A 12980-nucleotide genomic window follows, 5' to 3' on the forward strand; every position below is an offset into this window, starting at 1 on the left:
AAGCCAGCAATCACTTTCGCATGCAAACATATTCTGTAGAAGCATATTAAATTACATCTCCCAAGAAACGTGCTTGCATAAATTGGCAGAAATACATTATGATCGTGATATGTTCAGCATTTTAGTTCAAGCCATACACATTGCAGTTTAGCTTTGTTGTTAGATATAACTAAATTCAGGAAAATCTCGACAGAAGATATTGTGAGCGTGAAAAACATCTGCAGAAAAAGTGGAATTGTTTTTGTGGCATCTCTGCAAAAGAAACCAATGTCTAGATAAAAAAATAAAATAATAATAATAATAAATAAAAAAATAATAATGAAATATTTATGTCACATTGCACATTGATCTTTTTTTATTTAATTTTCAGATGTTTCCAAAAACGAGTTCACAAAAGATGTTTTGGTGTAGATGTAGGATATTAGTTAGGTTTATACAAGAAGTCAAAAGATATAGAGAGGAACAATAGGTTGTGTGAAAAAAAATCTAAGCTGCAAAAATAGAAATTTCTATCAGCTATGAAACCTTCCTATTATCATTTCAAAAACGCATGCAGCTTCTGAGAAATGTTTTAAGTAATACAAATGTCAATATAGCTTTTTGTAACAAAAGTAATTGTGGGTGTTTTTTTAACATGACAAAAAACGGCTCAAGGGAAAACTATTCAGACCAAAACACTAAAGAGATCAAAAACATGATAAATAGATTACAATCATTGGTACAATCCAGTTCGTGTCAAATATTTCCTTCCTGTTATGCGCAAAGCAAAAAAATTATGACGCTAAAGATTGAGTTTCGCTTTTAGCAGCATGATCGTTGTTTACTTCACAAATGTAGATACAAACGATCTGCATTAGCCTGAAACTTATTGCTACCAGGGATGTGAAGTCGGAGTCAGAGTCGTGGAGTCGGTGAAATTTTGGCGTGTTTGAAGACGGTGAGATTTTGCGTATCCGGCTTTGTTAAAAAAACGGTTTGAAATAATTTTTTTCAAGACATTGTTTCTTGTTTTCTGTTTTGTGCTTCAAACCTTTACCCAAAAATAAAAGTGTTGGTTCTTGTTAGTTTTCTGAAAGTAGCCGTTTCAAACTTTGGTTATAAATTTAATGAAATTAATTTTTTAAAAAGTAAAAAAGAATATATATTTATAAAAAACTGGCAATCCTCTGGAATCTGGCAACACTGAAGTCAGAGTCGGCCGGTTATAAACAGAGGAGTTGGAGTCGTATAACTTTTACCCGACTCCATAGCCCTGGTTACAACCACAGTGAACCCGCAGCATTAGGTTAACCCTTTCTGGTATTCGTGTCAAAGACACGCGAAAAGCACGAGACGGGACCATTTGGCCACGCCCTGATTAATGGGTTATAACTCAGCCGCTAAATATCGTACATTTGAGAAAATTTGCATGAACATAGTCAAATGCTTTTATTTTATATTGTAATTATTTGTTTTCGAAATAAATGCTTAGTTTGTGTATTCTGAAGACATATGTTGCATAAAAGCTCTAAAAACGCGAATTTTGCTGTCATTTAGTCATTTTATGTCCGATTTTGTTCGTTCGAATTTTAATTTTGATGATTTTGTAAACATTCAAAAAAATACTTTGAAACAAATTATTTTTTCCTACAATAAATACAATATTTTTCATATTCATGCTACATTAAGCGATTTTGAGTTTATTGTGATGAATTGCACTGATAGGTTCTCCACATGTGGTCATGGCTGCTTAGCATCGCAGTATCTCTCATGACAAATCAAGATGAATGAAAGCATACAATAGTTGTCGCGTCCCAGCCAGCAAATCATTTTTTTACATTGATTCAACCTTCGCAGATCACATTCTTTCCCAGCCAGCAAAATTGGTCCTTTTTACATTTATTTAACGTCTGCAGACGTCGAATCATTGTTGAAAGTGGTTGATTTACTGGCTGGGTTAGAAGTATAGGTAACACGATTTCCAGTCAGCTGTTTTTTCAGGCGTTTCATTTCATAACATAGAGTGTAGCTTTCATTTCAACCTGCCAAAATGTTTTAGAATCAGAAAAAAAGCTTCTTTTTGATACTTTTCAATGTAGCTAAACGTTGAAACAATATAAAAGCCAACTTTTCTGCCTGGGCTGCTGCTTTTAGCTAAATTTCCCAGACAGCAAAACCCGTCATTTTTCAGACGTTGAATCAATGTGAAAATGACAGGTTTTTCTGTCTGGGTTGTTTAACTTGAGTCTGGCAATGTCGAGACAATGTAAGAATAGTTAATTTTACTTTTACATAATTAAAAATGAAATGTACCACAATTCTGGATCAACACACAAATGATCGTGGAGTTATGAAATATTCAGTTTACAAGCATTTAGAGAAACACAATGCTCGCTGTTCTGTTGTGAGTAGTCAGGTAGTAGTGCTTACGCCAGGAAGATCTGCTCCTTCTCAACTGTAGCCTACATGTCATGAATGGCATGACATACATAGTTTCAATATGCGCTTTGTGCAAAAAGGCATATTGCATTTGGAGCGACGATCAGAAACTTTGCCGAGATTATTTCTTTTTTTGGAATAACCCGTTCCTCTGATGTCGTCTACACATAATGGTACAACGCTTTGTGGATAACTGTGGTTGATGATTCGGTTGTGATTAGCCCTGTTTTTCTTTTCAGAAGTAGCAAAGTGTAAATACTAAACTAAAGAAACGGATCATTCCTAGTAGCCAAAGTTTGCTTTTCATGTTTTGAACACGTCGAATCTTCGTAAAAACTGGTCAACTTCACTTGCCGAGATTGTGCAATGACGCAACAAAAACTGCCTGGGATTTAGATAAAACGATAAATTACACTATGAGTCCCATTGCGTTTAGTTCTAAGTTTAAATGTGTGATTGATGACTTGACTCGCGGTTGACTGCGGCCACTGCGTATACAATAGCAGAAGCGATGAGTCATTTCGAGGCCGATTGCCAAAATATAGGAATTTAGACAAAATTTCTGAACAACCTGTGACAAACTGCTTATTGTGAACCACATAATGTTCTAAAAATAACCAAATTAGGTTTAAACGATGCTCAAATGATAAAAAGTAAAAGTCAAGAAATATCAGCGCTTTAGGAGAATTCCTTCTATATAAAATTTTAAAACTAGTGAAGGGCGGGACCATCAGGTCCCGGCTGATAACAGGTCGAGTTAAAACAGGCCGTTTGTATTAACATATGTGAAGTAAACTTTTATTACTATTTTTGTTGATTAGTATGAAAAGCTGTTTTATTGAACTGTACGTCGTTTCTAATATTTCTACTGCATCTCCAAAAAAGATGAAGATAATAAAAGTGTTCTTGGTCGTAGTTGTTTTGGTTATTTGTTGGCAAGTTGTCGAGGCCACGCCTGAAGTTACATGTTCCTGTGGAGTTAAACCAGATGATAGCTCCAATGCGGAAAGGGGATTATCCGGACCCCCAGGCAAGAGGGGTCCAATGGGTTTAAAGGGTTCGAAAGGTATGTTTCATGTTATTTCTTTCGTTTAGGCAAAACACGTCGTTTTATGGTTTATAACGACTAAGAATTGCGACCTATAACAAGTTTTTGCTTTTTAAATACGATCAATAAATTACAATTGTTTTGTAAATTCAACGTTGTTTTATGGTAGGTATATTATACCGTAATTTTAAGGATGCGTTATTGATGAGACAATGAAACGATTGTTTTGACATAGGTGATCAAGGTATGAAAGGTGAAAAGGGACAAGCTGATGACACCAGTGTTGAAATAGAGAGGCTGCAAAAGAAATTGCTTGAACTGGAAAACAGAATGACAATTTTTGAAAGTTTGAATTAATAGTTACTGTATAATAAATTTTGCATTAACACTTTTTAAGCGAATTCTACGATCATAAATTTATACCAACTAAGCGACTTCAGTTTAAAAAATACACAAACTAAACAGTATAGTATACATTCTATTTAGACAATCATTCATCAACAAAGAAGTGCTGCTTGTATTTGAACTAGCTGTTTCAAACAATTTTCAAACGCTTGAAACGCTTTTGTTCTGGTCATGTACTGAAAGAATAACTAACAAAGAATCACTAGCTTTTTCCTTTTTGAAAATTTTTAATTGTTTATTCCAGCGTTTCTTAACCTTTTCTGACTCTAGCACCCCTGTAAACAGGCGTGAACAGTCTAGCACCCCCTAACTATCGTTGACATACGACTACTATAGTGCCGACAAAAGTTTACTAGAGGCCGAAATTTTGACATGCCTTCAGATAGCTGGCAATATATTTTGTAATGAAGTGAATTGAAGTCTCTTGTTTAACAAACTGTGCAGTTGTTTTAACGAATTTGATTCAGGATTTGGTATTTTACTTTCATTCACCAACAGAAATTCAATTATAACCATATGCAAGCGAATCAACTCTCTTAAAACAACAGCACAGTTTGTTAGGCGACAAAAAATACAAAATATACCGCCAGTGATCAAAAAGCATGGCAACATTTCAGCGCCGCCATTAAACTTTGGCCTACACTATTGAAAGGAAAGCCATGTACAAATTGATCATTTTGTTTATTCTTCAAAACTACTGTTGTCATTGGTGATAAAAGAAGTAGGAAAACCAGAGAATAGTGAAATAACATGGGCAAACTTTAGCATACTTAAGTTACTCAGCTGGGTAACTAGTTACACATGAATCAATGTGATTTCTGTTGTTGCTTATATGTGACCAATGTCTCTATTCGAGGCTTCGTGTTGGTCAAAGCCACTCTCATATCGTGGAGCAACCCATGTTGAAGGCGGTTCCGGCCAATTGTTTTGATTTGGTGCATGGTGGAGAACGCCTTTTCACACAGGCAGGTAGTCGGAAATGGAACGATCAATTCCAATGCTGCCCGTGCCAATGCAGGATATGCTGTCAACTGATTACACCAGAAATCAGCAAGCGGAAGGACGAAATTTTGTCCGACAACTCTGATTCACCTGGATGTCAATCAGCTCCTCTTTTAATATATTATCATCACTCGCATGGAATGTCCCTCGCAAGACTTACGTGGGTCCGACTTAACCGCCTACGAACCGGCGTCGGTCGCTTTCGTTCAGACATGTGCAGATGGGGCCTGGTTCCCTCACCGGGATGCGGGTGTGGTGCCACAGACCAGACAGTAGACCATGTCGTCCATGACTGCCCAATCCATCAACCACCACATGGAACGCTTGGACTGAAGGCCCTGGATGATGAGAGTCGAGTGGCTGATGACCTCATGCCCAAACATATAGTCCGGAAGAAAGCTCATACGACGAAGAAGATCACTCATGTCTGCCAAGAAGGGCTGCTGTATCCACTCTGGATAGTGGATATGAGTGATTTGTGGGAACGTATTTTGCCATGGTGGTTTCTAGAAGCGAGAGGTGAGCAACAATATTACAACAAAGCACCCACCAGTCGCACAAACTAGTCAGGATCAATTTGCGTACTTGACTGGTAGATGACTAGTGACTACAATAACAGCAAATCATGTAGGCTACTTCGAAACAGCAACCATTGATATGACAACTGCTGATACTGGCAGAAAGACAAAAAAATGCAGAAAAGTAAAATGGCATTTTTGATATTATACTGCATGCATTTAGCACCCCCTACAGACTATTCCAGCACCCCCAAGGGGTGCTAGCACCCCCGGTTAAGAAACGCTGGTTTATTCTATTCATCTTACTCTAGAAAAGAATCCACTTCAGCAAAACGACTGCAATGATGTTGCAAAGCAAGGACATGTTACAAATGGGATCTACACAATCTTCGTTAAGACACAATTCATCGAAGTGTACTGTGATTTAGAGTCGGATGAAAAAAAATGGTTGGTGAGTTAATTCCTGGAAGGGTTGTTTGCACTTTAACGTAGGTAGATTACTGGTATTGCTATTGCAGTATTTTTCAACTGGGAGTAGTGGCAGCTCTAATGGTGCTGAAATCGACTGAGAAGGTGATGAAAAGATGCTGAGAAGTGACAAAACCGTGGCAGCATAGCCACATTTCCACTATAAATCCACTTCATAAAAGCAACAGGTGGTCTATTATTGTAGTTGCATATCAACTACAATAATTATTAACATCATTAAAGGTTAGGTGCCTATAGACTGTCCAGGTACAGTCAGAAAACGTTACGAAAGGCTGATATATAGTATAAAAATGGTTAGTGTGCTTTCTGTGTAATGTGTATGAAAATAAATAAATTTTTCGTATGAGTTATTGATAACAAGTGAAGAAAAGCAAATGATTTACGATATCTCTGGGCTCTCAATCTAGTTTTTGCAAGATGCCCAATGCACATACGTTAAAGCTGGGACATAATATTTAGCGACAAACTTTATAGATGTTTCTAGACCAAGTTCAGTGTATAATAACAATATCAGTGTATTGCTTGAAGAAAACATATCGTCTTGGTTTGTAGATTTTTATATCCACTATGCTCTATTGTTCACATCTTCCTTCAATCCCACAATTTCCATATTCTCTCGGATGCAGTCTCTTCATCTTTTTTCAAGCTTTCTTTTTTATCATCTTCATTACCAATTAAAGATATCTAATATTTTCAATTAATTGCTTAGTAGCTACACAGTATTACGTTGTCGAAGTTTTGAGTCTGGAGTAGTTTACTTTCAAATTCTCGTTCATTTTTCACAGCCGAATAAACGTCATTATATTTAGTTTTGTTCGTTACGGCTTATCGTGGTGGCGATATTTGCACTGTCTGTTCATTAACACAGAATGTTTTTACATATATTCCATGATGTACTGATATAAATTATCTTGCAGCAGTACGCAAGAAAGCAGAAAGAAAAAGTTCTGTACACAAAACATAATTGGTATTAGTTTTTAATTCTTGAACATAAAACTCAGCTATTCTAAAAGTTCTTCTCAAGTCGGAGACTAAATGTATTTGTATCTATTAGCAACTGCAGAAGCATTTTATTTCTAAACTGCATTACTGTATTAACTGAAGTGCTGTAAATTTTGTTATGCTGATTGTAAAGATGCGCCGAAGAGAGTGAAATACTCGAAATCGCGATATGTAACATGACAATTTCGACTTGGACTTTGTCTAACATTTACTTTAGAATTTCCAGGCATCTTTGGATCCGTAATTGGGTTGCTCTCTAGCACAGGCTTGACTGGGCGTGCAGTTATTCTCTAATACGTTACATTGCCTACTCCATTTTTTTCTATTCTGAAAGCTCTGGTGACAATGCTAACCAAAGTACTAATGACTAAGGAATTAATAGTAAAACCAATATCTTAACATCTTTGCTCTGCTGGACTTGGTGAAAATAAAAATATTGTTGAGCCTGCGCAGTGACCAGCTATCCTCAGAAATGCTAAATTGCAACAAAGCACAAGGACGATGATAAAAACTGCAGAACCATATCTGCTCAGCGAGCTAACATAATTTGAATAAAATTCAAAGTTACTACAATATAACAGATCTAAAAGCACATGTAGCCTATAATATTGCAAATATGTGAATAACTTCAACATAAATATCGCCATTCAGATATTTATATCAATATGTTTACTTTTAACTTCAACGGTTTCAGGTATTTCAAAGAAGAAACTCAGGAGAAGTTGATTTTTATTTGGGTTGGTCTGAATATCAAGCTGGGTTTGGAAACAAAAGTGGTGAATTCTGGCTTGGTAGGTTACACAACAATAATGAAATACACGCTAGTCTGCAAAATACACAAACGCATATTTAATTTTTTTAATTTATACGCTTTAGGCTTGGATAATCTTCATGCGATCACTAGTTCTGGTTCATATAAACTTTGCATTGATCTTGAAGACTGGGAAGGCAACACTGCTTATGCTGAGTACAGGTGAATATTTCATTGTACTCAGTTGTCTGATATAGCAAACCTTTGTTGCATTTGATCCTCATGTCACAACCATCACTACTTTATGTTTTCAACTGGGGCTTGTATATAATTGTGCGAGTTTCTAAGCTTGTTGACGTTTTGCTAATCTGTTAAACCAGTGGTTCCCAATTGCAAATTGCAATGCAATGCTCAAGGGTGCCGCGAGATATTGCAGTAGTGCGGCCCATTCTTTATTTTAACTCCCGTGTAGTGCGGAATTTATTTATTTCTAACCGAGTTTAAGTGCGTATTAAGTTTCGCGCCTTGTAGTTATTCGCAGCTCCTTTCTGGGGAGTCGCTTAGTGGGGAAGTCGCTGGGCTGGCGGTAAGCCTTCGTTTTCTCGCCTAGGAAAATCAGCGTGAAAGAGATTTTGACGCGTTGCTGTTCTTTCCATAAAAACGTTGAAAGGCATCATTATTGCCAGGTTTCATGATTTTATTTTGCGTTTCACGCGCACAAAGTCAAATTGCAGTGATCGATTATTGGATTGTGTGACCCAGCACGATTATAAAATTGCACGATTGTTTGCGAACCATTGTAAACCGATGGATGGGTCAAGGTCAATTAAAGGATTCGTATCGTTAGCAAAAAGGCAAAATAGTGATATTATAACAACACACTCTATTCTACATCGCGAAGTTCTTGTCGGAAAAACATTAGGTTCAGACTTAAAAAAGTGTTAACAAAAGTTGTCAAAATGGTCAACTACATTCAAAATAGACCACTTAAACGACGTCTATTTGCCAAGCTTTGTAAGGAAATGAGAGCAAACTATGCTAATCTTCTGTTGCATACCGTCCCAAGTAAGAGTAGCCTAGGCTAATGAGTTTCTCGGCAGTCGAGTGTAGCAAGAACTAGTGGTGCGGTACTGATGAGCCCACCCTCATGGACGAAACACGTGTCTATCGCTGAGTTCTTGCTACACTCGACTGCTGAGAAACACATGTTTTTTGGAAAAGTCTTGATGGCTAGTGTGGAGGCTACACCGGTATGGTTAGCCAAACACAATGCTCGTTGTTCTATAGTGAGTAGTCAGGTAGTGCTGACGCCAGGAAGATCGCTCCTTCTCAACTAGGCTATATGAGTTGGATGAAATGCTCTCTTTTCTCAACCTTGAAAAGCAAAAGGATTTTTGTGAATTGCTTTGCGATTAGGCCTACTATTGGGTCTCCAAGTGGAGAACGAAAACTTTTACATGCTTTCACATTTCTCTGAAATGAAGATGAAAGAAGTTGTCTCATTAATAACTCAGCTGCACCTAAAATCATTGGAAGAAAAAAATTAGAAAATTACGCATGGGTGAGAAATCCACTTTTACTGGACTCTCATATTGTTTTGAAATCTTTAAGAAGAATTAATTGACATTCGTAACGATGGAAATTTTAAGCTTATGCACAAACAGATGCCTCTCGACGAGTTCTGGATAAAAATTCAAAATGAATATCCTTGCGTTGGAAAGAAAGCTATTGTGCTTTCTCTGCAGTTTTCCACGTCATGCCTATGTGAGAGTGGATTTTCCGTATAAACGAACATAAAAACTAAAAAACGCGAACGACTGCTTATAGTCGAGGAAGAAATGCGGGTGGCTTTATCGAATAGTGCCCCCAGATATTAAGGGACTTTCGGCAAGAAGTCAAACCCAAATTTCACACTGACTTTTGAATAAATACATTTACGTACGCGAGCTATATTGTACAGTAGAACTGATTCTGTGTTATTCCATACAGTTATTTGAAAAACAGAAACCTCATCAAATTGATCCAGTTTTGCCATCAGGATGCCGCAAACTATTTACCTCTTTGATAGGTCAAAAAGGTTGGGAACCACTGTGTTAAACGTTAAGGTGTTCCATCTATCATATAACTTAGTTTATCATACTGCAATGATGTTTACTGATCGTGAAATTTTAGCAGTGGCAGGTCGTGGCTATTTTTATTGGATAAGCTGCAAAAATCTTTCAATGAAACAGTTTCAAAACCTACTACTAAGGAATAGCATCATTGGTCACTGGATTGCGCACTGTTATCATGATGGTATACAAGGCTACGCCGGACAAAAGACATTGAATTAATCCTCAGCTCCTAACCCAAGTTTAACCAAGCTATTTTAAACTGCCGCTAAGGCAATTCATCGAATTCTTGTGTATAATTAAGTCGCATAAGAACCAATATTGCTGCTGCGCTTTTGTACTTCCTAGAAAAATAAAAAATTAAAACAAATACTCGTTTTCGTTTTGTGAAACCGCGCTGAATTAAAATAAACAACTTGGAACAAAAATGTCTTGCTTGTAATAGCATTTAATTTAATATAAAGCCCATGTTTCGGTTCTTGCTTCAATTAAAGCGTTTAATGACTTTTTCATTAAAATCTTTTATTTTAGCTGAATCATCTCATTTTCAATAAATAAACTTAAAATATACTTAAGCCATTTTAATAATCTCTGCTTATTGGCTGTGGAAGCCGAACACTTCATTATAAAGATATTTTGGTAGCCTACTGTTTGACATAAACTTTTTCTCTTATTTACAACAACTTGCTGTAGGTGTCCACGCATGCAGCCTAAATCTAACTTCAAATTTGCGAGAGAGTGAGAGTGAAGGAAAGATAACAATTCCTGTTGTAAAGTCATAAAAGCTGAAAGAAAGCATTTCTCAAGAGTTGAGGACAAAGAAACATCGTCTTAAAGCGATGTCGCCAAAACACGTTGAAAAGATAATGCAAAACTATAAACAGAATGTTTAGGATTTTGATATTTTTTCTTTTTTATTGACCTGAAAATTTAACCCCAATTACCAATAATTTGCAAGGGTAGGCTTCAGCCTTTGCAGCTTATCAGAACGAGCCTCCCCTGAATTCAAGCAAAGCAATATTCTACTCTTCACGTCTTCTGTTTGGTGTGCTGACCATGAGAGTTTTTACATTTGTTCAGCTTCATAAACGTTGGAGACGCTACCACTAACTACAGGCTGAATATCGGTAATTACAATGGAACAGCAGGTGAGATGTTTGACCCAGTGTTGACTATTGATTTAAAAGGTAGTTGAAACATGTCAATAGCAGAGCACCAGGTCGTGAATCAATCTGTTGTCATGGAAATATTAGTCTTCATGGCTACAGCAGTTGTTTGCTTTTCGCAAAGTGAAAATAGATCAGGCCAATGAGGTGTTGTCGAAGTAAAAGAAGGCTTATTGGTGCGAAAAATTACGTCACGTTAGCACTTCAAGCGTTTTCACTTGTTAAAAAAAGGCTTCTCCCTTATTATTGCAAACAACTGACAACATCCACTAACTTTTTGATGACAAACAACCTCATTTTTATCAATTCGTTTCTAGCACCTATGATTAATATTATTAACATTTTCACTTAAGGTGATGCGTTTACTGCTCTCAATAACCAAGCATTTACAACGAAAGATAATGATCATGACATACATAGAAGCAATTGTGCTACGGATTTTCTTGGAGCATGGTGGTATAGAGATTGCTCCAATTCAAACCTCAATGGTCAATATGTCAATGGCGGGCGTGCAAGTGCTTGGAGGGGACTGTTTTGGTATGAATGGAAAGGAAAAAGATATTCAATGAAGAAGACAGAAATGAAACTTCAACGGATGTGATGCAACAATTGAAGTTAAAACTTTCTGGGATACAATGCAACAAATTTTATCTTGTTCTTGGCAAAACTACAAACCAATCATGCTTTTGTATATTTGACAATCGCCAAGCTTACCAGTCATCGTGTTATGTACTTTTTATACAGAGAGTCTAGCGTAGCCAACCAATAACACCGACATCGAAGACAATGGATAGGCTTACAATCATGGCTGCTTACAATGATATCAGAATTTTTAGATCTATGGTAGTTTTAGCCCTAAAATTAATTCTGTTCGTTGTACCTAGCACAATCAAAAGGGCATAGTATAACACTTTTTCACCTCTTTATCTGAAATTTAATTCAGCCTAAAAGCTATACCTACCTATCTCTTTGGGAATACTATTGTTTGAGCAATAAACATGATGGCAATTCCAGTGGTTTTCCATTTTTTTCCTTACGATGCCGCACTCGAAAATATTTTTGGTCTGGTGACGCATTAAAAACGAACTTTTTGAAACTCATATATTAACCAGTGTTACTTTGCAGTAGCAAAGCACACTGAAGAGATATGATGTGCAAGCTTCCTGAGCTATATAAAATGTATCAGTTCTTATTAGAAGTTGCGAGACTGCTACTCACATAGTCTTTTGAGATACAATTCTAATCGATATTTCGTTTCAATCACAGTCACTACAGAAGATCTTACTTTGCATAAATCAGACAACAAAGAAAGTATCTTGAGCACTGTTTTAGCCAGAGAAATTTTAGAGAGTAGCTACTATTGAGTGTAGCCTGTTAGCAAGTGTTGAATTTTTTTTATTTCTGCCGCTTTTTAAACAGTTAGCAGGTGAATATTCTATGATAATGATAATTTTCTATGACAATACATTTTATAACAAAATGCTCTAGAAAAGTTCATCGTCATCATCATCGTTCAAGAAAACACCAAATTCTATGATCTGCAAAATACAACCGACGTTTTACAGTCGTGCATGTCACTTATCTGGCCACGAGAAAAAGAAGGAAATATTATTCCTCCATCTAAATCGTCAAATTATTTCAAAGTGATGTCATTTAACACAACTCTTTTATTTTTTCTTTAATATCAGTTAATAATATTGGACGCCCCTTAAAATTTAAAAGGACGCACAAGGGCGTTGCGACGCACAGTATGAGAATCACCGGATTAAACTTGGCATTTAGCTACACAGCCGGTACTGTGCTTGATAACAACTGTCAATTAGGCTTACTAAACCAATTGTGCATACTGTGCAGTGAAGACGCGTTGGGAATGCTTGAAACAAAGTTAACCAACAACTAGAATGTCATATTACAACATTGTAATTTCGTTGTGACTAGTCGTGCGGAGACTTGTGCAGTGGAAACCATTTTTACAAACTTTATGCTTAGGAGTCGAATCGCAGTTGACAACGGTTCAACTATACATCAACTTGAAAAAATATTTTAGCGGTTAAAAGTTTAGTTTTAAAT

At 36.6% G+C, this 12980-nt stretch overlaps 1 protein-coding gene across 1 annotated transcript; it reads left to right on the forward strand.

The window, feature by feature from the left end:
* Positions 1-3303: 3303 nt before the first annotated feature.
* LOC145771150 (microfibril-associated glycoprotein 4-like) lies at positions 3304-11511 on the forward strand. The gene is made up of 7 exons (XM_082582888.1): positions 3304-3484; positions 3702-3812; positions 5703-5842; positions 7577-7673; positions 7759-7855; positions 10825-10892; positions 11264-11511. Exons 1-7 carry the CDS (start codon positions 3304-3306, stop codon positions 11509-11511), a joined length of 942 nt encoding a protein of 313 aa, XP_082439014.1.
* The last annotated feature ends 1469 nt before the right edge of the window (positions 11512-12980 follow it).

The sequence above is a fragment of the Aplidium turbinatum genome, chromosome 5 (assembly GCF_918807975.1).
Source record: "Aplidium turbinatum chromosome 5, kaAplTurb1.1, whole genome shotgun sequence".
NCBI lineage: Eukaryota > Metazoa > Chordata > Ascidiacea > Aplousobranchia > Polyclinidae > Aplidium > Aplidium turbinatum.

What these genes read in the sequence shown, in the direction of transcription:
- LOC145771150 (XM_082582888.1), top strand. Translation starts at nt 3,304, where the DNA reads ATGAAGATAATAAAAGTGTTCTTGGTCGTAGTTGTTTTGGTTATTTGT. An exon ending in CAGAATGACAATTTTTGAAA is followed by an intron (nt 3,813 to 5,702) that starts GTTTGAATTAAT and finishes ATCTTACTCTAG; the next exon opens with AAAAGAATCCACTTCAGCAA. An exon ending in AAGTGGTGAATTCTGGCTTG is followed by an intron (nt 7,674 to 7,758) that starts GTAGGTTACACA and finishes TATACGCTTTAG; the next exon opens with GCTTGGATAATCTTCATGCG.